Genomic DNA, 23,602 nt, shown 5'->3' with positions numbered 1-23,602 from the left:
GCCTTTAAGCCAGACTTTCTTTAGGAGAGAAATTAGGGGAGGAGAGCTGGCGTGCTCTACATAATACAGTAAGATCAGCAATTGAGGAGTTGGGGAGTGGAGGGGGGTTAGAAAGAAGTGTGTGTGCGTGAGATACAGGGAGGGAGAGAGAGAGAGAGAGAGAGAGAGAGAGAGAGAGAGAGAGAAAGAGAGAAAAAGAGAGAGATTCTCTTGAAAAGAGGAACAGAGCCTTCTTTCTCAATTACTCAGCTGCTCGCTCCAGAAATGTAAGTTATTTCAATCCTTAAGGAAGGCTTGCTGATTGCCAGCAGGGAAAACAATGTTACCCCTTATTTATTGCTGACCTCAACACTAGCCCCTATTGTCCCAGAGCCAACCCAGTGCCCCCTTCTCCCTCCAAGATCCAAGGTGCCTCAGGGGAGGGGCAAAGGGGAGCTCGGGTCTCATTCATGTCATGACTATATTAAAACGAGCTGCTCTGTAGTGGCCAGACAATTAACAATCGACGTTTGTAGCTGGTGGATCACAGCAGGGCGTTGGGGATGTTAAAGGCCGCTCCGGCAGCAAGTTTGGAAAAATGTGGCAGTGTATTGACATTTGGAAGGCTTCTGGTTCCTTTGTGGTAGGGATGGCCTTGTTTTTTCTCCGAAGCTCTTGTGTCTGCTTTCCTGGGACTCACGGAGGCGTTCTTATTAAATGCCGCACACATTCGCTTCCCGGTGCAGGCTTGGACGGCAGCAGGAGCTCTAAGAGGATTACAGCCACCAGATCTGCTAATGCCTCTAGGTGGAGTCGCATTAAAAGGGCCCTCGTGTGCTTTCACCCAGCCACCATTGGCCAGCGTGGGCTTCCGACCAGCCCCGGGACGCTGGGCCCACGGAGCAGCACGGGGCCAGAAGCGATGCCAGTCAATGCAGTGGATGTAAAGGCTGGACAATCGCCATTGATTTCACTACGCTCCGATTTTAAAATTAAAAAAAGCTAGCAGGATTTATGAGGAGGATAATAAGCACTCTAAGCATGAAGAAAAAATACAGAAATACTCGATAAACCAGGTGTTTACTGGCAGGAAGTGTCCTCTGGGGATCCCGCTGAAATATAACTGTGTGATGTCAATACACTGATCTTAGCCCGCAGCGATGTCTTTATCCGAGGCTCTTGCAGCAGGGCCCTCCGTGAGGCTCTTTATTGATGACGGCTTTCTGGAAAGCGCGCGTGTCTGACTTGGAAAAGGTGCCATGCAGATAAGTGGGAGAAGGGGGATTGCAACTTCCTTTAACATCAGACCGGAAATTCCAACATCCCTACCTGCCCATCCATCACCTCTGCCTTCAGCCCAGCGCTGTGCCCTGGCGGCGTGGGGATGGGGGATGGGCGAGAGCTAACCTTTTCAGCATTCCCAAGGCTCCCTAAAGTGCCGCATCTCTGAGGCTCTGCACTCTGTCAGTCACGGGCGGCCCAGTGGGCAGCTGGGTCCAGAGGGCTGAGCTGGGACGGCCTTTCCCCAGTTTGTTTACCACTGAGCCCCCAGCTTTGTTTACTGCCAAGCCCCACGCTCCGGAGGGCCTCCTCAATGGTTTGGGATGAGGCGGTTTGGCAAAGCGAAGCCAGCTGGCCGGTCTTTGGGGGGCTGAGAGGAATCTTGAAAAGGTTAGTGTTTATTGCCATTGTGCAGCCTTCTCCATGTGGGTCATTTAGCCGGAGGAAATTAACTCTCTAGCCACAACTGGCTTCCAGAGCCGGAAAAGGCATCCTGACATTCCCTCCTCAAGTTTGCTGTCTCGTCATTCCTTCTCAGGGCAAGGGGAATCCCCACCCCACCCCACCTCGTTCCCCCCCCCCCCCCCCCCCCCCCCGCCACAGGAGCGGGGAATTTTTGGTGGAATCTTTCTTTGGTTCCTCCCATCCATGGGGGAAAATTTGCCCACAATGGACACCTAGTGAGTCGAAGACAGGCCCGGAGAATGTGACATTTTAAAGCACCCACAGCTTCCAGGGTTCTGAGGTCCTGAACTTCACTGGTCAGAATTTTTCAATATGATATATATTCTTTTAACGCTCATTCATTTTTGAGAGACAGAGACAGAGCACGAGTGGGGAAGGGGCAGAGAGAGAGGGAGACACAGAATCTGAAGCAGGCTCCAGGCTCTGAGCTGTTAGCACAGAGCCCGACGCGGAGCTCGAACTCTTGAACTGTGAGATCATGACCTGAGCCAAAGTCGGACACTTAACCGACTGAGCCACCCAGGTGCCCCCAATATGATATTCTTATGGCAAAACAACCAACCAACCAACCAACAGACAAAAACACCAAAAAGAATATGTATCTATCTCTGACACATGGCTATCCATGGGTATATTCTCTGGCTTATTTTAAATGAGGAAGAAAGACAGTTTTATCCTTTTTACGCAGAACAGTCCAACTTGCCCATTACAACGGTGCATTCGTCTGTAATCGTGCCACCTCATAGTTTGGACTGTGGTCAAAGTGTCAGAAAGCAGGCAGCTGGATGTTAAAAGTGGGGGAGAGATCTCACAAGAGGGTGACGATCTTGGGACGAAAGGGGCGTCTTGCAGACATCTACCTAATCCAAGATCCTTTTCTGCCATGTGTTAAAAGCATCAGAGGTTAAAAAAAAAAATAGCTCAGTCAACAAATACGCAGGTTCACTCAATGCTAAGATTGTCCACACAAGCTGGGGGATTTTGGCTGCAGTGAATGGTTTCATACCAAAGGACTCTGGTGTGAGAAATGCCCACTCCATCTTTTTCCACTATAAATTTTACAGTAACTCTGCAAGCAAAGGAAGAATCCACACGCATAAAGCTATTTAAAACATGGTGGTGGATTTATCCAAACTGAGCTGGGCCTGCCCTCAAAAGGTGAATTCAGTTCAGGGAGCGGGAGCAGGGGGGCACTCCAAGTTTTCTCTGTCTGTGGATGACCCCAGAGATTTCAGATTCTGCGATGTCTTTGGGCACCAGGAAGGAAAACCTGATCTTGAACTTTGGTCAAGGGCGTCTCAGAAAACGAATGAACAACAACAACAAAAAAAACCCCACGTTTTCCAGTGATTCAGTTTCCAATGTTACTTTTCAAGTTATTTTAAAATTCCTTTCTCTGTTCTGCTCATGATTTGGCAATTCGAGATCCTTTAAGTCTGCGAGCTGTTTCGGTTTGCACTTTTGTATGTGAGCAGTCTGGTAATATATAGACGCGTTTAGAAACCACTTCATTCAGGGGAGACGTGGACCTTGCACTCCAGCCACATGTCCCCCTTTTGCACCTGAATTGCGGGTTTGTGTCTGTCAGTAGAATTCGGCAGCTGAGCTTCCACAGTCCTCGGTACCATTATTTTGGGTATCTGCGTTTACAGTCCCCGCTGCACCCCCCCGCCCCCAAGCCCCGTCTTTCTCTATGAATCTGACTAGCAAACATAGCTATGTTTGTTTGGATTTCTTCGGCATGTTCACGCATTTCTTTCATGTTTTGCGGATGACGTAAATTTTGTGTATTTTCTTCCAGGACTCCCACAGTGGAAATGTGGGTGCAGAGAGGGCATGGCATCTGGAAGAATGCTCATCTTCCTAGGCTTCTCAGCTTTGAATTTTGTAGCCCGCGCATGTATGTGTTTTACACAGTGTTGCCCTTCATGCTGAGGGCTGTTCTCTCAGGCAGGCCTGATGGCAGGTGAGAGCGGCCCCCAAGAAGACCACTGGGCTCTCATTTTCTCTCTTGCGTTCCCCGGAAATATGGCTGTGGTTGGCAGGGCTCTCTCCCACCACAGGAACCTCTGTCCTCTGTCTTTAGGGAGTCCTCGTCCTTGAAGTAGGGTGCCCCGTTGGTCCATGCCTAAGCCACCTTCCATGGCTGGTGCTATGGTGTTGAGGCATCCGCAGACTATCTGTCCTCAAAACAGTACTGCTCAGTTATGATACCCTCTGTGCATTGTAACTTTTAACATCAAAACTGCACGATGGATAGGGTTAACGTTCATCCTTTCGGTGGCTTTCTGGAGAATACGGCATCATCCCTTGTGAAACACCAAGTCAGGAAGCATGAAAGAGACATGAACTTTAATGGTCCTGCTCACCCGTGTTCTGACTTCCCTCGGCCAGCTCTCTGGACGACCTTGCTTGGAGCTGTTTTCCGTTCACTGTCAGCACGGGAGAGCTGAGTGACAGCCTTAGCACTGGTGACCTTGCTATCTAATTGACTTCCTGGATCCCCTGCTTGCCACGTCACTCAATAGAGCCCTCATTTTCACAGCCATAGCACGTTAATCGTACCTTTACTTAGTGCTTACGCCTTCTGCCTCATATTATAGTTTTCCTTTCAGTCGACATATCTATTTACTTATGTTCGTCCAACGACGTCTACTGTGCATGGGTTACGTGCCAAGGGTCTTCACGCGTGTTTTGCCCTCTCCTAGTGTTTTATTCCTTCCTGTGCTCTCTCTCCCCAACTGCTGCCCAGCAGAAGAGGGTATGATGAATGTTCCATCTGAGCTGGTGGCACGGGACTGATCTGAATCTTGCGTCGGACTCTAGGGAATGTGGACTGAGGTATTCAGGAGCCTCACACCAGCCCCCGAGACACTGGACACCGCAGACTGTCAGTCCTTATGACCTCATGTGGGTGGGAAGCATGGCAGCCCGTGACAGACGGGCCTTCTTGAGACTTGTGCCCTGGGACAGTCTGTGCTCCCACTGGGGCTTGGAGATGGCTTGACAGAGTTCCCTCGGCCCGCCCCTTCATTGGATTCTTCGTTCTTACTCTCAGGCAGACAAATCTGACAAATATTTAGACAGAGTGGATATAAAAAGTGCTTTCAGCAGCTACCACTTCCTTTCAAGAACTGTTTAGTGAAAAGAAAATATATATGAATAGGTCCCCTTACACTGAACTCAAGAGGCGCCGGACTTGGGCCTCTCGACGACAAGGCGGACAGCCTCCCCTTGTACCAGACTCTGTCTACAAGTTGTAAAACGGAGGCTCAGGAGGGGCCGTGCTGGTAGATGCGGTAGGAGCCCGTGAGGCAGGGAAGCAGGCTGGGGGTGAGGGGAGAACTGGAGGGTGCTTCGCTCAGCCTCAAGATAATGAGCTCTCACACTGGAGGGAAGGGCATGCCGCTTAGAGTGCTTCAGCGTAGCTACTGAACTAGCGAGTTACGAATAAAAGTTGGCTCAATCCAGTTAGGGAAATAAGGATGGGCCCGTGTTTTCAGGGCCTCAAGTAATCTGAGGGGGACCTCATGGAAAGCGGGCAGTCAACTTAAAAGAAGTGAAGTGTTCTCTGTCCCTTTTTCTCCTATCTTTTTGATTGCTTTTCAGGGGGCAGCTGTATCTGCATTTAGGAAGCAGGGGTTCAACAGGTAGAAGGGGTAAAACAGATCAGCAAGGGGGATTCCTACGAGCCACATTTGATTTTAAACGCTACTGGATGACCCCACTGGGAGGATCATACTAAGATCTTTAGAGACTCTAAATACTGAAAAGATTATGTCCTTCTGCCCATGAAATCCCAGATAAAGGCAACATTAAACCATGAAGTAATCAGGAGGACGTTCAACTGAGTTTTGCTTTCCACCCCATGAAAAAAACACACAGAAATCAAATTGTGATGTAAAAAACACACACACAGAAATCAAATGCTTTTCGAAAGTGGTTCTCGAGTTAATTGACCCTCCTACGCTTTTGGTGCCGCAAACAAATGCTTGCCTGCCTGCCGGGCAGCACCCAGCGCTCTCTCGAGTTGGATCGTAAGTTAAACTGGGTTTTCATCTTGGGCTGTCACCAGGGTCACCCTGAACCTCTCTTCCAACTCCAACAACTTTTGCAACCCCTCCCATCCGTCTCACTGGGCTCCTCCATGTGCATATGATTCTCACCCAGTTCCCTTACACAGTGCCCCACAGCCAGACACAGAGGGCAGCTACCCGTCCTCCCGGAGGTGCCCAGCTCCCCGCTCTCCACCCGTGACCACACTGACCTGTCTTGAAGATCTCATAACGCAGGGAGAAGCCTGCCCCCTGCCTGGCGTAGTCGGAGGTGAACTTGATGTAGAGCACGGAGCCCGAGGAAATGATGGTGGGTGGGGCGATGTTCCCACAGTGCTTTCCCAAGAGGTCTGCAGATTCACTGTCCCCGTCCCGAATCTCAATGAAGTCATACCTAAGTGAGAATGGTACACAGGGGCACACATGAACAAAGACCACGCTCAGGAGATGAAAGGGACCATTGTCTCACTCCAGCTGCTGTGCCCTCCATTTCCAGATGTTCAGGTGTTTCAGAATGATAAACAAAGGGCGTTTAGGGTTGCTTGTATAGACCGGTGGACCGAGATATAGGAAGGTGCATTGCCTTATTGAAGCCATGAACAGAATGGGCGCCTCAGTGGATGGCTAGGTTTTAAGGCCTTATCTTTTGCCCACCTAAGAGCAGTAGCATCATTCTATCAAATTATCTCAAAACAAACATTTTTCCTTCCTTCCATAGCCCCACTTTTACTTCCATCACGATCTCTCTGAATCTTAGTCTTTTCGTCTTAGCTCTGCATCACTGAGAGTTACTTAACCCCTCTGAAATCAATTTCTTCATCGGTAAGATGAGGATAAAAATATCCAGTTCAGAAGGCTGGGCTGGAGATGGAATGAAAAGTATAAGTAAGGTGCTAGGCACCGAGCCAGGCACACTGGGGACAGTCCTGGGATATTTGTTGACGTTCCTGCCCTCTCTCCCATGTTTCCATTTTCTCCTGGGTCATCCCCTCTTTCCTTATCTTTAATTGTCAGTGACAAAGGCTCCCAGCCATGGGCCCCCTCCCTCCTTGAGATGACTTTGCAAAGTTCACATCAGCAATGTCTCGTCAACAACACGTTTTTAAAAGGAATCAGCATCATATTAGATAAGGCAATAAAAACCTTTCTCCAAAAGCAGGGGGTGAATCCTCAGGGACCCAGAGTCTATGAGCAAATAACTATTAGCCTCAGCAAGCTGCTGAGCAGGCTGCCCTCCCTGTACTGAAGCTTGAGCTCATTTCAAATAGAATCAAACTGGCCCCAGGTTGGGGAAGACACCTCAAAGACATCCTTGGCTCGGTTCGTGGAATGGCACACACACCATGGGTGCCATGTTATCTGTACAGGCACACAGATCCAGCCTTGGTGGGTGCTCCGGCAGTCTTCACTGTGCCGACTCTGTGCTCCTCCTCTGGGTTCCCAGTAAACATCCCTGTGTCAGCGGCTGAGGTGGGAAATTCCTTCCCCACCAGCTCCCTGCAAATTGCTGGCCACTGCACGATTATTTACCAACAACCACCCATTTCCTTGTCTCTCCCTGTTTATTTATTTTCCATCAATCTGTTAAAACAACATGTAAGACATTTCTTTCTGGGGGGGGGGGGGTAGAGAGAGGGCCTGGAAAAGCTACTCTCTCTGGGATGTGCCTGCAGACTCCTGCACACACACGGGTCTGTGGGAGCTGGCTGCCTATAGAAGTGGCTCGTTTGAGCTGGAGTGGCCCAAGGCCTCCCTGCAGCCCCCAGGAGCCATATTTCAGATTGCACCGCCACTTATGGATAAATAGGCCTGTGAAGGAAGTATAAGGAGTGCACCAGGATTAGTGCAATCTGAGACCCCAGAGGGCTGGAATCCTACAGTCAAAAGAATTACAGAAGCTGGTTAGGCTGGAAAAGACAAGATGGCAGGGTTTCCCCCCCAGGAGCTCTGAAGAGACAGCTACAGATTGAGAAAGGCAGTGGGGGTGGGGGAATCTGCGATTTCAGTTTGGGAGATGATGCTGCCTTTGAAAATGTGCCTCCCCACTTCCAAAACCAAAGTGAAAAGACACTTCGTTTGTTCTCAAAGGAAATTCCCCAAACCCTCTGGAAAATCCCTCCTTAGTATTTCCACACTGAGGTAAGCGCTGCTGGACAGTCACTCTCAGCTGAGTAATGGTGATGCCTGACCAGGGTACACAACGGTGGAGAAGCTGGCTGTGTTCAGTAAAGCAGACACTACCCAGTTCCCCTAGAGCAGTGCATGTATGAATCTGCATGGAAGAGTCCCGTCCCCCTGGCCTCCACCCCCCCCAGCTAATCCCAGAAGTAGAACTGGGTTTGGATCTCAATTCAGCCTGAATAGCTGGGTGACTTCAGGCAAGTTACTTAACCTTTCTGATCCTTAGCAATGGGGAAAATGACAGTAAAATGGGATATTAGAACCTTCCTTCTAGGGTTGTTGTGAGATTCAAATGACCAATCTAATCCATATCTAGTGTCGGTACCCAGTCTGGTAGTTTAGTGACTGCTCAATGAGTGTTCATTGTGATTTATTGTATTCCCACACGCATTTCTGGGGTGAAGAGATACAGCAAGTGAGTAGAGGTGCAGTATAAGCAGAATGAACATCTGTTAAAACATTTTGGAGTGCATTTGGGCAAAAATGTGACAAAGTCTTTAATCTAGCAATTCTGCTGCTGGGAACTTTTTCCTAAGAAAATAATCAGACAATTGTGCAAAGATGTACATGCCTCCTTGTGCATGTATAGATATAAGAAAAACAAAAGTGAAGGGCACCTGGGTGGCTCAGTCAGTTAAGCATCCGACTTCAGCTCAGAATCTCGCGGTTCACAAGTTCGAGCCCCACCTCGGGGCTGGAGCCTGCTTCAGATTCTGTGTCTCCCTCTCTCTGTCCCTCCCCCACTCACACTCTCTCTCTCCCCCTCAAAAATAAACAAACATTAAACAACGTTAAAAAAAAAGTGAAAAGATGGTTCATTTATAAACAGCATCATATCTAAATGTCCAACGGGGGGCGGGGTGGTAAATCAGTTTTGTGTTTATAAAATGGAATACTCCACTGCCATAGTAGGTAACGCTGTGGGTCTAGATATTTTGTTCTTATGGGAAAATGGCCATGCTGTATTGTTAGGTTAAAAAATAGATTTAAAAAAAAGCATGTGTTAAAAACATATACATATACACACACATATACACATTCTTACATATACGTAAAGAAAAATGTCTGAAAGACTACCTACTAAAATATTAACAGTAATGAGATATATATGGGTGGTGACATAATTGGTAATTTCTCCTTCCTTCTTTGTTCTCTTCTATTATCTGAATTGCTTACAGGGGGCTTGAATTTTTTAAAAAGCCACAAATATATAAAATAATGCTGCTTCCATTAGGATTTTTTTTTTTCATGGTGACAGATGGTAACCACACCACGACGGTGGGCATGGCAGAATGTATCCAATTGTGGAATCGCTCCGACGTGCACCTGAAACTGACATAACATCGTATGTCAATTGTACTTCAGGAATAATAAAGACAGAATAGAATAAAAGAAAAGGAAAAATAAAACAAAAAAGAATTTTTTTTTTCAAAGTAGGAGAGCTGAGAAAAATAACCCAGCTCTCAGAACACAGCGGATGAAAATGTAAATACCCTCATCATCATCACCACCGCCATCATCACCTGTCTTGTGGAACCGTGGTGGGGATCAAATGAGACACGGCACTGGGTCACCTACAATAGTGCCAGGGGCATGGCCCACACTCGGTAAGTACTTAAACACTTTTTTTTTAAAAGACCACCAGATACCTCCAGTGTTTCTGTTGCCAGTGTTTCTGGAAAGGACAAAGAGAGGCCCTGATGTCCCACTGGCTGGTTCATTAGAAAGGGAGGGTTTTATCTGGTTGCCTAATCACCCATGGAGTAATTTAGGGGATTAACACAATCAGCGATGAAGTGGGGTTACCTAACAAACGCCATAGCTGTAAGCTGGCCTCAATTTACTCAGTGAATATACCACCCCAAGTCCTCTCCTGTAAATGCTGGCAGCTACGAATACATCCCGACGTATTTACACACGCAGAGAGAGTGAATGAAGGGATGCATTTTTTGAAAAGCGTTCACATAAATCAATCACATTATAAATTTTCTTTCTAGAGCTTGTCATTTAAAGGACCCCTCTGGTGAATCCTTTTGTGAAGCAAGTAATCAGCTCTTACTTAAACTCCTTAGAAAAACCAGATTTTCCTCTTAGGTTTGCTTGAGGGGAAAGGGACCCAGAGTTACAGTTGGGTGGCTAATCGCCGTCCCCCCCCTCCTCCCCGCCCCCACCTCCAGTGCCCGGGATCTGCCCCGTGGACGGGCCCCAGTTAACCACCAGGTCTTGTGGCTCGGCTTCCTGCATAAAGGGCACACACCAGATGACATGTTGACTTCACACAGAACGTCTCACTTACGTCCTGTGTGCCTGACTCATTTGGGGAAATTTTTTATTATTAGGGATTTGCTACAGCTGCAGTAAATCTCCTTAGAAATTTCAGTGTTGTCAGGTTCATTTGGAAGAGCTCACAGAGGATTAGGAAGTTGGTGGCCTCGGAATAAATATGGTTCCGCATCTAGCATCTGATAGCCAGCGTTTGTTTGGTAAAGGAATCTGGGCTCTAAACTCGGGGCTCACCCCAGCGACAGTCAGGTAGGATAACCCGCAAAGCCGTTCCTCTTCGAACGCATTATTCATTTTCCGGAAGAAAACATAAACCAGCTAACGGACATATTAACTACTGTGTTTGCATTTCATTATTCGTAATCTCCCTCAAATGAAAAAATTCCTTCCAAAGCTTTCACGCTACCTTTTGTTATTTTATTCATTTATTTACTTTGCTAAGCCCAAGTAGCCACTTCCACTCCTACCTTTCTCTTTCTCTCCACAATGGTTCCCGAGTGCCTTTTTACTTTTCTCCTCACAGATTCTGCCTGTTGAGCATTTGTCGAGAGAATGTTTTCTGTCCGTTCTTCCTCAACTTCCAAGTCTTAATTTCACTCCCCAAACCCGCATGTGGGGCGTGGGAATCTTGACGGCGGAATTAATTTTCAGAGACCACGGGAGAGGTATGAAAAAGCAACAGTCTCATCCTTCCTCTCATCACTAAGGCCAACAGGAAAAGGGGCTTTCTGCTTTCCATAACTCTATCCACACTTGACGCTTCCCAGCAGGCCACCAAAACGCTGGGTTAGCCAAACGAGCCTATGCTAGAAGATCCACTACACATCAGAGCCCCTGTGCACACCCAAATCCTGAAGCCACAACCTTTGCCAATCAGTCAGTGCCTCCTTTTATGCTCCCCTATTCTCCAGCTCACCACCGTCTTATTGCCTTTATAGCTATTCATCGGTACAGGTCTTGTCAATATACTTGTTTATTTGTTTAGAATCTGTGTCCTCACTAGATTGAAGGCACCATGAGGGCAAGGATCTCACCTTTGTGCTGCTGAACCTCTCGTGCTTGTACAGTGCCTGGAGGGCTCACAGTTTTTTGTGGAGTGAGTAAACGGATGAGGGACCTAAGGTTGGTGAATTCTGAAGAATTCACTCTGTGATGACGTTTCCTGAGGGGTTGGCTACACTGGGTCCATTTTGTGGACTTTGCCTTTGTGTTCTAACACATTCCCTGAGCTATTCTGGTTTTATCTGGAAACCGAAATGTTGCCTCATGACTCGAAAACACGAAATATAACATTTTGAGTGGAAGAAACATCTCAAATCATGCTGACAGCATTTTCACTATTAGCGGCAAACAAATCAACTATAATTAAAATGCTGTCAAAGTGATTTGAGATTTTTCTCACACTTTCAAAGTTCCATATTTCATGAGTAGATTATGGAGGCCAGAGAATTTACCACCTCCTGGAGTGCCTTTCTTCTGGGAAGCTCAAAGACATCTACAAACACTGTCTTATTAATCCTTACATTAAAACCTGCAGGGAAAATAGGAGGAAAAAACAATGCTGTCATGTACAACTTCTCGGTGAAGAAGCTGCCTAAGACACAAAGAGACCGTGGGCAGGTCTGCAGGATGCTGAAGTCTCTGGTCCACTCAAGGCCAAAGGCAGGTCACCTGGTCTCCAGCTCAATAGTGAAATCCAGCCTCAATGGAAAAAGTAGCTCACTGTCAGGGCACATTTTTTTAAGTAGCAATTGTCATTTCCTGGAATTTCTCCCTTTCATTGGGGCTACCCATTTCATACAAAGCTGGAACATCAATGCGAATATCAACGGGAAGAAGTACCGATCATTTATTGAGCATTTACTATGGGCTAGACCCCTGTTTAGATAGTCCTTGGTTTAATCCTCAGTGAATACACACCACACCCTGTTATAGTTACCACCCGTTTACAGATGCAGAAACTGAGGCTCAGAGAGGTCAAGTGACCTGCCCAAGTCTGAGGCAGGCTTTACCCCCTGGTGGTCTCACCGTTGGGCAAACTGGCCTCGCCTCCATTCTTTTGTCTCACTATTGGATAAAGATCTGAGCGCAGTAAGAATAACAGATTGCCATGGTACAATACCATTAGAAGGTACTGGGTATAAAGAAACCGCCTGGTTTCAGTTAGAAACTTAACAGAATCTTGCTCTTTTTATTTAGCTGTTTTGTTTAAACAAAGCCCACAGGACTTGCCAAAATTAATAGACAAATCTTACCAATAGAAGCAGTGAGCAGATTTGGAATTCATGGTTTCAAGATCCACCCAGCTCTGCTTTTAAGTGTTCAGATGGGATAACATATTAATTTTTGCAAGTGAAGTATTTTTATAAGCGCATATATACCCATATGTGAACATATGGTCCATCGAGTGAGAAAACAGTACCCTGTGTATTTATAAGCTCTTAAAGTATCATCTAGAGCATGTATTCTTAAGCCCGTGGATTTCCAGTAGGGTCCGCAGATGAGTTTCAGTAGGTGAGGGAACCCTACAAGTCAAACGCAGAAATTTTGTGTTTGTGTATGTGCACATTTTCCTAGGTCTGTGACAAAAATAATCTTAAATCACTGTTATACAGAAACATATCTGTCTATAAATAAGCGTGTGTGTTCTGAGAAGTGTAGTACATGGGCTTTGTGGGTACACCCATCCAGTTTCCAGCACTCATTAGTGGCCTGACTGCAGGCAAGGCATTTCACCTCTCTGAATCTCAGTCTCTTCATCTATAAAATGGAAAAAATAATAGTCCCCGCCTTATGGGATTGTGGGAAGGACTGCCAAAGTACATACAAGCCCAGAAGAGTCCCGGGTGCCTTAGAAAGTCACCGGGAGACACCGGCTATTTTTACTACTCCTCCTGTTTTTATAAAGCGGGGTGGCGGACGTGGGGGAGAGAAAGGTTACATACACGTAATGTCGTGGAAACTGAACACGTGGAGATGGAATGAAAAGTCATAATGGTAGAGACAGTCTCGGTGCCCCCCACCCCCAACCTCAGTGCTAGCAGTGGGGGTTTCTAAAAATCCTCCTTCCGTACAAATCCATCAATAGTGTTTCGGTCACTTGAGTTTTTGCGATTTCCTTTCCATCTCATGTTTCTGAGCCCAGGCTAAAATCAAACAACCTGCGCCTTTCCCCTCCCCCACCCCGCCCCGCTCCCCACCTACAGGTGGGTCTTGAACAACCACCCAGCCTCCCTCTGTTTGGTGAGTTAATGCATGTCAACAGCTCAGCACAGTGCCTGGCACAGAGCAAGTACTCAGTAAAGAAATGTTCGTCATTATTGCTGCTATTATTACTGTTGTTATTGTTATCATTTGTGAGATAACTACGGGACTCAAACGGTGCCAAGACGCTACATCTGTTTGCGTATTTGTGTCGGTGCTGCTGCCTTTTTAACAGCGACTGTTGGCAGTTTCATTTTCTTCCTTCATTTCTTCCCACCACAAATCTCTGATACGTGGAGGTTATCCGCAGTCCCCGCACAGCCAGGGTCATCGTGCCTCTTTAGAAAGGAGGAAATCTGACCACCCAGCAAAGGAAGTATGTGAAGAAAATAACCCAAAACAAACCGAAGGAATGATTCCAGAAAACCTTGAAGGCAAGAAAATGGAAACTACAAATAACATCTATTTATAATTGCTGGTTGTTTTCCGCAGAAGCCCTGGGATGATGGAGAGGGGCCTGCCGATCTCATTGTTCCTGACGGAGCAGGCTGCCAAGAACGCCTCGCGACGTGAGGAAGGAGGCCGCTCCAGACAGGGCGTCTGATAAGTCTCACTGAGGATGAACTTTCGGAGAATTAAGGGCACGCAACAAAGCCTCCGGCACTTTTCCCCTGACCCCCTGGCTGAACACCGCTTCCCCCACTGACCTGGCTCCCCAGCAAGACGCATTCCTGAGGCTGTATGGACACAGATCTGTTCCACTCCCGGACCAGCGAGCACTCTGGAGGCTGGCTTGGGTGGAACTTGTTTGCTTATGTAAGGACTGATTTTCTAGGCAAGCGGTGCCAATATGAAGTTTAAGGCTGCTGGGCAGGCTCTTTTCGGACGACGGTTGGGTCTTTTTTCTGTTTGCTGTACACGTCTATAAAATCCTCACTCTGCAGTTAGCTTAAAGGGCCCCTTGTTAGCATTTGGTAACGATACTAGAGTGGGAAGGAGGTAAGAGGGGCCCATAATTTATGTCTGTTTACCAGTAGGCTGGCGCTTGGATGGGAAGGTGAACCCCAGCAAGGCCAGAGACTGCCTACACCGTCCTACACTGGCCTGGGTCAATCAAGCTTGCGTGCCTCAGTTTGCCTCATCTCATAAATAGGAATCATGCCTCTGTGACTGGTATCCACTAAGGGGAAATCGGAGCACACCATCCCAGGGCTTGGCATGCTGGCGGCATCCTTGCATTTGGCCGGGCAGACAGTTCCCTCTGGAACAGGCGCTCACTAACCCTGGCTCCCAGAGGGTCTAATTGTGAGAGCAAATCATAACCTTCCCATCTGTCCGAAAAATGGGAGCCTGCTGGGAATGAGGCACACTGGGCACCGGGGAATCAAACACTGCGTCAGAAAAATGTTTTTCTAAAGGTTTGGGCTCCCGACCGTTTTTTCTATCCCCCCTTTGCTGGCATCCAGCCTCCATAACAAAACTTAGAAAATACAAAGCTTGCCTGAAAAATGTACCACGCAGAAATGCAAGCAGGGGACAATTTGGGAGTACGTGGCTGGTGTGATGGGCCCCGTCCTTGGATTTCACTCACTGCAAGCTTCAGGTTACCGAGTTCAGAGCCTCTCCGGGCTCCAGAGGCAGACTTGTCGCCACTGGGCAAAAAAAGCACCTTGGTGTGGAAATGACGGGCCTGCGCGAATGTCCAAGCAGGAAGGGCTGCTGCCACGCCAGGGTGGAGATTCTGAATATAGTACTCGGTGGCCAGTCGGCTGGAACGGCTTCCACCTCTCAAGCCGCCGCTGGCTAACTGTGCTCTCCTCGACGGCTGTGTTGTGCAGGCACTGTGGCCGCAACAGGCGCAAAAGCAGCCCCCTCTACCCCGATGCACGTGGAAGCACGCGCCGCTCCCCGTCACAGATACGGCCCTCTACTCTGAAAGAACTGGCCGGCATCTGTCAGGGGTGGAAGGAGGGAACGTTCGGGAATACCGGGTTCTCTTGGCCGGAGGTTCCACAAGACCAGGAGGAAACAGGTCTAGAAAGGACGCCACCTTCTAGGAGAAAGGGAACCAGATTGCAGGAAGTCTCCCAGCAGGATGGGAGCAGGCTGAGTCAGACCATGAAGGACCTTTATACATCCTACAGTTGTCACGGGCTGCTTGCTTTGGGCAGGAGCTGCTGGCTGCCTGGCTGCACGGCCCTCACGCCGTCGGGGGCGGGTGGGGGGAACGCTGGTGCCAGGGGTGAGCTGTGAGGGCCACACAAGGTAAGGGGCCTGGTGGGCAGGAGGGCAGCAGAGACCCCCAGAAGAGGAGTCAGTCCCCCCCCCCCAACACGGAACCCAGCCGCCTGGCCCGAGGCTTAGACCGAATCCCGAATCTGCCTGGTCCTCAGTTTCCCAGTGGAGAAGACCAAAAATGAAAAAAAAAAAAAAAAACCCAAAAAAACCAAAAAACCCCCAACTTTCTTACCCTCCTACCACTCTCAAAGGGATGACACATAGATAAATCACTTTGAACTTTCAGATGAAAGGTGCTCTATAAACTCCAGGTCTCATCAACGGTAATTGTTACGGTAATTATTTTAATGATAATAATGATGATAATGGGAGAAGGGGGGGGGGCGTGGGGACGAAACCTCCTACCTTGAGACAAAGAAAAACTCTTCCATTAAAACCTGCATCACGATTCCTTCTGCTTCAAGCTCTCAACCGTCTCCTTCAAACTGCCAATTCCTGGGCTGAAATATTATTTACTCCTTTCCTTCCCAATAAAACAATTATTTGTTCCACTGTTCTCCCGCTCGCTCACTCTCCGGTGTGTCTGGCTTCGCCCTGACAGCTCAGCCATGGACTGTTTACATGTCTCGCTCACCTCCAAGACTCTGGTTCAGCTCCATTGACACTGAAGGCAGGAGAATTCTCTCTGTGTGAGGAATCAATTACTTCCGCTGACACTCTATTACTAGCCCTCACATCTTCAGATTCCAGCTGCAGAGTGAGGCGGTGGGGGGATGGCAGAGAATTTGAAGAGGATGGTGAGGGGGGGCTGGAGGGGACCGGGAGGTGGATGACAGGGGGGCAGAGGAGACCATCGACCGAGAGAGGCAGGCCTCCACCCTGTATTTAAAGTCACAGATCTCTCTCTCCTTGACTGCCCTGCTGGCATCCAGAGGGGACTGCATGGCAGAAAGAGGCAAAGAAAAGGAATAAAAAACAGAAGAGGACAGGAAAAGACTCGTCAAGGATGTCTAAAGAAATCAGAGAGGCCCCAAATACCTAAGGACGGGAACAGCAGGTGACAGCTCTAGGTAAATAAAGGCAGCTTTGGGGGTGGCTTTCCAATCCCAGCTCTACCCTTACTGTCTGTGAGATCGCTCAGGGCCTCGGTGTTTCCACCTGTTAAATGGGAACAACAGTAGTACCCTGTCCATTATATACACAGACCGCCAGGATGCTTGGCTACAAAGTTAGGGGGGAAAAAAGCATATACAATCGTGTGGATTTTATCGCATGAAGTCCTTTGCCAGCTTTCCAAACCTAAGCCCGGTTCACATGTTTTTCTGTCTTCTTTTTTAAAATTTTATTCTGACCCAGCTAACATTTTTCAGGGATTTTCCCTCTAGGAAAAAAATTCTGATTATGTAAATTAAATACAACCATCTACTCTGCAATCACTGAGATGAGTTGTGAGGCCCTAGGTTTTATAATGAAGGTCGATTATGGAAGCTCTTTTCTAGAGGGAAAGACAAGGGCAGCTAATATGTATATATTTTTTTTCGGGGATGATTTATCCAGGCAGAAGTACAAGAATGGAATTAAATTATCTATTGAGTTTCTCTTAATCCAAAGGTTTCAATCCCCCTGTCACCGAAAAGGACAAAGAGAACACATTATTTTCTATAGGACTTATAACTATAGGCAAATACACAAATCCCTTTTTAGAAAAATCTGATTTCTTCACTCGGTCTATTTCCTTCTCCTCTCTATCCCCTCCACACCCTGAGCTCCCACTGAATTTCTGAAGACAGACTCTCACCCGGTGTAATTAGCCGGGAGAATTACACGCAGTTACATGGGGTAAGATGCCTGCCCTCTGGGACCTCTGGCTTCAGAGAAGGTGCCAGGGTTGAGAGGCAGAACAAGTGGGATTGTGTATGAGAAAACCTCAAGTGATTTTCTCAATCAGGAGATAAAAACGCATTGTTAGGAAGGACATCCACAGCGAAGCTTGCATTTGGAGAGTTGTGATTGCAACATCGCATATTTAAAAACAAACTGCCAAAAATAACCCTTGTCCCAACTGCTCTTTAACCTTGGTAGGAGGAGGAGCACCGTCTGTGATGTGTTTTTTTTCCCACTTCTCTAGCAAGTTAAGTTGCTGGGTGGAGTCCTTGGTCAAGGTTGGTGAGCTGGGGTCTGCTGCCAGCTGAGCTCCAGTCAGCAGGACCGTCCCGTTATTGCACCACGTACCTGCAGGGGGATCTGTTTCTGTCATTAGGCAGGGTTGTTGCAATACAGAAGAATATTGCTGCTCGTTGGTTCCTTGGGGGAATCAGAATATTTCTGTGGTTGGGCAGGCAGTAAATCTATAATAATGTCATGAGTAATCAACCTGAGGCTCTCTCCTGAGTGCAAGACACTCTCCTGAACCAGAGAATTTATACTCTGCTTCGATTTCCAGAGACTCAGGTGGACACCAGCCGAAACCACACCTCCAGTTGGGCAGTGTGGCCTCCTGCCCTCTATTCTTAGGAAAGAGACACGTGTTCAGAGAGGGTACTGTGTAGGAGTAAACTGGCAAGTGGAGTTTAATCCAGTGTTTTCTAGACTTTTCCAGGCCAAACCCCACATTCAGGCATTAACTCGGGGGGGGGGGCGTGGATCCCTGGATATAGAGTACAAAATTGTAAAGACGGCCAGGGAGGGTGAGAGCAGCAGAGAGTCCTTAAGATCTTAGTTTTTCCTGCTTCCTGACCCAGCCCCTTCTCTGAGATGGTAGACGCCTGGCCAGGAAATAAAATTCAATAGCATTGCTTAGGCACCTCTTCACTGAGAAGTTCTGGTGATCAGCAAGTCACAAGGATGGCCCTTCAATTACTGTTGTTCCCAAAGGCATCAAATTCTTTCTCCTTCTTATCTTTGGCATGATTCTCTCCACCTGGAGAGCCAGGGCGCACACACTCCCCCTCTGTCTGCCTAACTTCTTTGGGATTGGTGCAGCCATCGCTTCTGCCAGGGAGCCTTCCCTGATCTCCCCAGCCTAGGCTGGGTCTCAGGGCTGTGGGCTCACATTACTCGCCTATGCCGTATCCCCAGTCAGCAGGCACAGTGCTGCGGGGGTGGGCAACAGAGCATAAGAGCGAACAGCACAGGTTGCAAAGTAGGGCATTCTGGCTTCAAATCCCTTCTCTGCCTTTCTCCGTGAATGGGACCTTGGGCCAGATGCTTAACTGCTTTAAGCCCAAGTTCTTTCTTTGGTAAAATGGGAAGAGTAACAGTGACTTTGCATTTTTTGGAAGCAAGGATCAAATGAGATGATATATGTGAAGCACTTAGCAAAGTGCCAGGCTCAGGGGTGATGCTTCAGATGTAGTAGCTTTATCATGAATAACCACATTTTTTTTTCACTTGTTCCCAAACTCGAAGTGCCACGAAGGCAAAGAATACGATTTGCCATCGTTGCATTCCCAATGCTATCATCTCTCGTGGCACATCATGGGTGTTTAATAACTATGAGTGAATGCATCATCTGTTGCCATTTGGGTGGTGAAAGGCCGAGTCACAGAGAGTCTAGTGACTTCAGTAAGCCCGTGTCTCATCTTCCCGTTGTTACTATGTCACATCACAAGCTGGGCGAATAGGCAAGACAGCTCTGTCTGCCTTTCAACTCAGGTTCATGCCATGCTGACCTATGTCCTGGCATCTCCGATGTAAAAATACCAGTGAAACAATCATTTGCACGTGCCTGCTTGGTATTCCAAGACCAGGTGTCTAGAAATGAAGTATGTGGTCCATGCCCTTAGAGGATTTACACGCTCAGAATACAACATATTGACCGCATAGGAACCAAAGGCAAGCCAGCAAATCAAGGCAATACACAATGCTCTGGGAGCTCGGCATTGGGACCCATAAAAGAACTAGAGGAATCAAGGAAATGGAGGGGAAGAGGAGGGGAGTGCGCAGCTGGACATTAGGGAGGGGAGAGGGAGGAGGGTCCAAGCACCAGGCGCTCACAGATCTCATACAGATGTAAGGTTGTCTTTGGCTGTTGACTGGAATCAAGGCTGCTCACTGACTGAGTGCAGAAAATCATTGCTGGCTGGGTGGGGAGGGGCTAGATTATTGAGGTCTGGTCTGTTCCCTCTGTTTACTATCGTCAATTTATCAGCCTGGGAAACTGCTACCTTTCAAAGATATCGCCCGCTACTTTAGTAGAAACAGACACATCTTCTAAGATTTAGAGGGCTCCTCTGGCCGTAAATAACTACAAGAGCACCTTGCTTATCCAGGACACTTAGCTAGAGGCCAAATGTCCCTAAACCTCAAATATGCAGAACATGGGTGGCCTTCAGGGGATGGTTTCAGCCTTGAGCATCTCCATCGATGCCGGGGACCCCGAGCACTGCTGTTCTTATACTTTGTCCGTCGGGGTGTGCCTCAGTCCCGGCTGTGCCATGAGCTTGGCCAACGGAAGCAAACCAGACATGCTGGCCCAGGGGTTACACTGGCTTGGGGCAGAGCTGAGACCCCAGAACCAAAACTTCCCAATAGACAGCAAGACCTCCTGAAGCAAAATCTGTACAACACAATAAAAGAGTAAAACAAGTCCAAAGAGGAAGGGTCCAGGAGGCAGGGGTACACATAACAGGAAGTGACAGCAACAGTACTGATAGAAAAAAGCCACACACGTCCCCATGACAAAGTACAAAGATGCCCACACGGTGGCTAATTCATCGTGTATCCACATAAATAAGATGCAGGAACCTTGCAACGCAGTTATCATCACACTTTTGCAGACGAGGAAACTGAGCCCTGGGAAGTTGAAATGGTCAACCAACACTCAAATCTCAACCTGTCTGATCGAAATAGGACAGTACCGGACCTCTGTCACATAAAGTGAGGTTTAAAATTAGAAGCCTGAATCATCAAGCACAAGTTGACTCCCCTTAGTATTGGTTTTGTTTAAGAAGACAGGGAAGTGTGGCACATGATTTAGAATGTTCTCTATCAGAAATTCTTTCAAAAAAGGACATTAGAGCTTTAAAGGAGTATGTTTGAGTATCTAAAAATTCCACTCGGATTCAGCGCTACTCTTCAGTGCCGCGAGGTAAATAAGATGCTGCTGCGCTGAACACACATAAAATCGTTAGAGTAAATTTCTTGTGGGTTTTTTAGCAAAAAATGTTTTTTTTTTTTAAATTTTTTTTTTTTCAACGTTTTTTATTTTATTTTTGGGACAGAGAGAGACAGAGCATGAACGGGGGAGGGGCAGAGAGAGAGGGAGACACAGAATCGGAAACAGGCTCCAGGCTCTGAGCCATCAGCCCAGAGCCCGACGCGGGGCTCGAACTCACGGACCGTGAGATCGTGACCTGGCTGAAGTCGGACGCTTAACCGACTGCGCCACCCAGGCGCCCCAGCAAAAAATGTTTTTTAACAAGACTTTTTTTTAACAAGCAATGTTCTTTCAGGTTTTTCTGGTGGTTTGTGCACTTTGTGGAGCGCGTTTTTGTTTTTACTAAAAAAAAAATTTTTTTTAACGTTTATTTGTATTTTGAGAGACAGAGCGTGAGTGGAGGAGGGGCAGAGAGGTAGAGGGAGACAGAATCCGAAGCAGGCTCCAGGCTCTGAGCTGTCAGCACAGAGCCCGACGCGGGGCTCGAACTCACAGACCGTGAGATCATGACCTGAGCTGAAGCTGGACGCTTAACCGACTGAGCCAACCAGGCGCCCCACGAAGCATGTTTTTCAAGACACCCATCTGGAAATGACCCACTCCTAACGGAACGCAGACTCTTGGTTTTGGTTTCCTTTGAGCCCCTGGGATGGGGTCGGGTGCCATGCCCACATGAGGACGCATGAATAAGCTGTGTCTCACACCCAGGTGGGGGCTTTTAAAAGACGTATATATTTTAGATTTCAGAAATAGAGAAAGATTCAACTCTGTGTACATCTGTTCCTAAAGCCCTAATGTTCAGCCTCTTGTCTGATGACTCAGGTGAAAGGCAGCGGTATTCTCTTCCTCACCACAGGGAATGGGTGGCTTCTGCCTGTTTGCTCAGATGGCTCTGAGTCCTGCCCTTTGGTAACTCGGCCACATCAACGTGGCAGGGCCACCGGGGCCTCTGGTCTCTGCCCACAGCCGGTGGTGAATAGGCCCCAGAGCAGTCTGTGGGCGCTGGGGGTTTGGATGCCTGCTAACAGCCCGTGGGAGGAGTTGGGGACCTCACCACAGATGGCGGTGGCCTTGGATTGCACTGACTCAGGCAAAGTTGAGGCTTGTGAGTGAAAGTTTCCAAGCAGACAGCAGGCTTAAGTGGAACCAAATTAATAAGTGACCGTTGGGGGGAAAAGGTCTGTCTGGAGTTTATTCATCAACGGCCTTGACCTTAGGGTTGTCGATTTTAAGGGACAGGGAGCCGAGGGTCCAGGGGCCACTGGCTGGGGCCTGTTCCTGGCTCACGGGGCAACCGCTGCAGTTGACCCCATACACAGGAAGGAGAGGGGAAAACACGAGGGGGAGGTGCTGGCCGCCGCCCTTTCTCCACGGTGGGGCTGGCTTTCTTCTGCCGCTCTTACTCACTTCCCTGTTTTGCAGGGGTGCTGCCGCTAAGCCCTCTCACCAGGAGGATGGCTTTGGCAGTTTTCTCTTGGTAAGCATCCACGCTATGGGCCTCGAGAGCCAAGTCCAATTCGAAGCATGCACCGGAAATGAAAAGAGAAAGGAGTCTAATTTCCTTCGGTACTAAGTGCTTTCCAAACCCAGGAGCTCCCTTGGAACGAAAAGGAGAGAGGGCAAGAGAGGAGGAACAAGACAGAACTTCGAGGACTTCAATTAGGCTAATTGTTCCTCTCACAAGCAAGTGACACGAGGCAGTGGGGTGGGGGGGGGGAGGAGGAGCCCACTTATTCTGAATGCAAACGGCCGGGGAATGTTAAAAATACCTTGCAGAGTGAGAGACTTCAGAGAACCGGATGTGTCTTTCTAAATACAAAAATTAACAAGAGTGACAGGGAGACAGGGAGAGGAGGGGAAACGGGGGAGGGAGAGAGAATTAAGGATGAGGTTAAGTAGCGGAGGCTTGACCCCAACAGAGCCTTCTTGCCAATTTGGTGCTGGGGCAAAGAGACCCCAGAAAGATTTTTCTCTGACCTTCCTGACCTTTTTGGTTCAAGCCGGAAGCATCCACGGGGGAGTGGGGAGGAAAACAGGAAGCTACTTAGTAGGGATGATAAGCCAGATGATAACCTGTAACTTGCCTGCTTCCCCTGCTCCAAGTCAAGTCCGAGGCAACATCCTTGTCCCCTTTTTGCTGCCAGAGACTCCAGCGACCTGAGTTCTCCCCATCCCTAGGGCTGAGTCCTGTGTGGGGAAGGTGGACCCTGCAGCCCCAAATAGGGCAGGAGCATGTTTTCCTGGCTTTTCACGCTTCCCAACACGTGTTAAGTCACGCTCACCAGCTCCCCGACTTTTTCCTTCCCAGAGCCATGCCTTCTCCCCACTGCCACTATGAATATACATAAGACGACCTCTTAGCAATTTCCCTGGGAGATTTGCTGGCATAAGCATAACAGAATTTGGCCCTCAGTCGACAGAGGTGCTTAGTCAAATTTCCCTGAGCCCAGACCCAAGCTCTCTGTGCATCACGCTTCAGTCCGTGCCAGCCGTCTGCAGCCCAGCCAAAGGCACCAGGAGCAAAGACACCCGACAGAGGAGCTCTTCTAACAGACACCCTTGCTAACGTCCACTGCGGGGAATCAGCAGGCTTGAGATGCCGTAAAAGTATTATCAGGCTGCGCATTTAACTCAGACAAAGAGGAACTTATGAGTTACCCTAAGTCATCCACTGGGTCAAGAGTAGGTCTGGGATTATAAAACCCATCTTATGACTCTTCGTCACATGAGGCCTCATCCATCCCGGAAACCCTCGGGT

General features: G+C 48.2%; 1 protein-coding gene across 8 annotated transcripts in view; it reads right to left on the bottom strand.

Moving 5' to 3' along the window:
• Positions 1 to 23,602, bottom strand: part of NRP2 (neuropilin 2) — a 117,073-nt gene that overhangs the window by 75,823 nt on the left and 17,648 nt on the right. For all 8 annotated transcript variants that reach the window (XM_045480910.1, XM_045480907.1, XM_045480906.1 and 5 more), the window contains exon 3: positions 5,993 to 6,174. In XM_045480910.1, the coding sequence (XP_045336866.1) occupies positions 5,993 to 6,174 (182 nt within the window). The remainder of the gene's footprint in view (positions 1 to 5,992; positions 6,175 to 23,602) is intronic.

The sequence above is a fragment of the Leopardus geoffroyi genome, chromosome C1, assembly GCF_018350155.1.
Source record: "Leopardus geoffroyi isolate Oge1 chromosome C1, O.geoffroyi_Oge1_pat1.0, whole genome shotgun sequence".
NCBI lineage: Eukaryota > Metazoa > Chordata > Mammalia > Carnivora > Felidae > Leopardus > Leopardus geoffroyi.
This window is presented reverse-complemented; position numbering and strand designations above follow the sequence as displayed.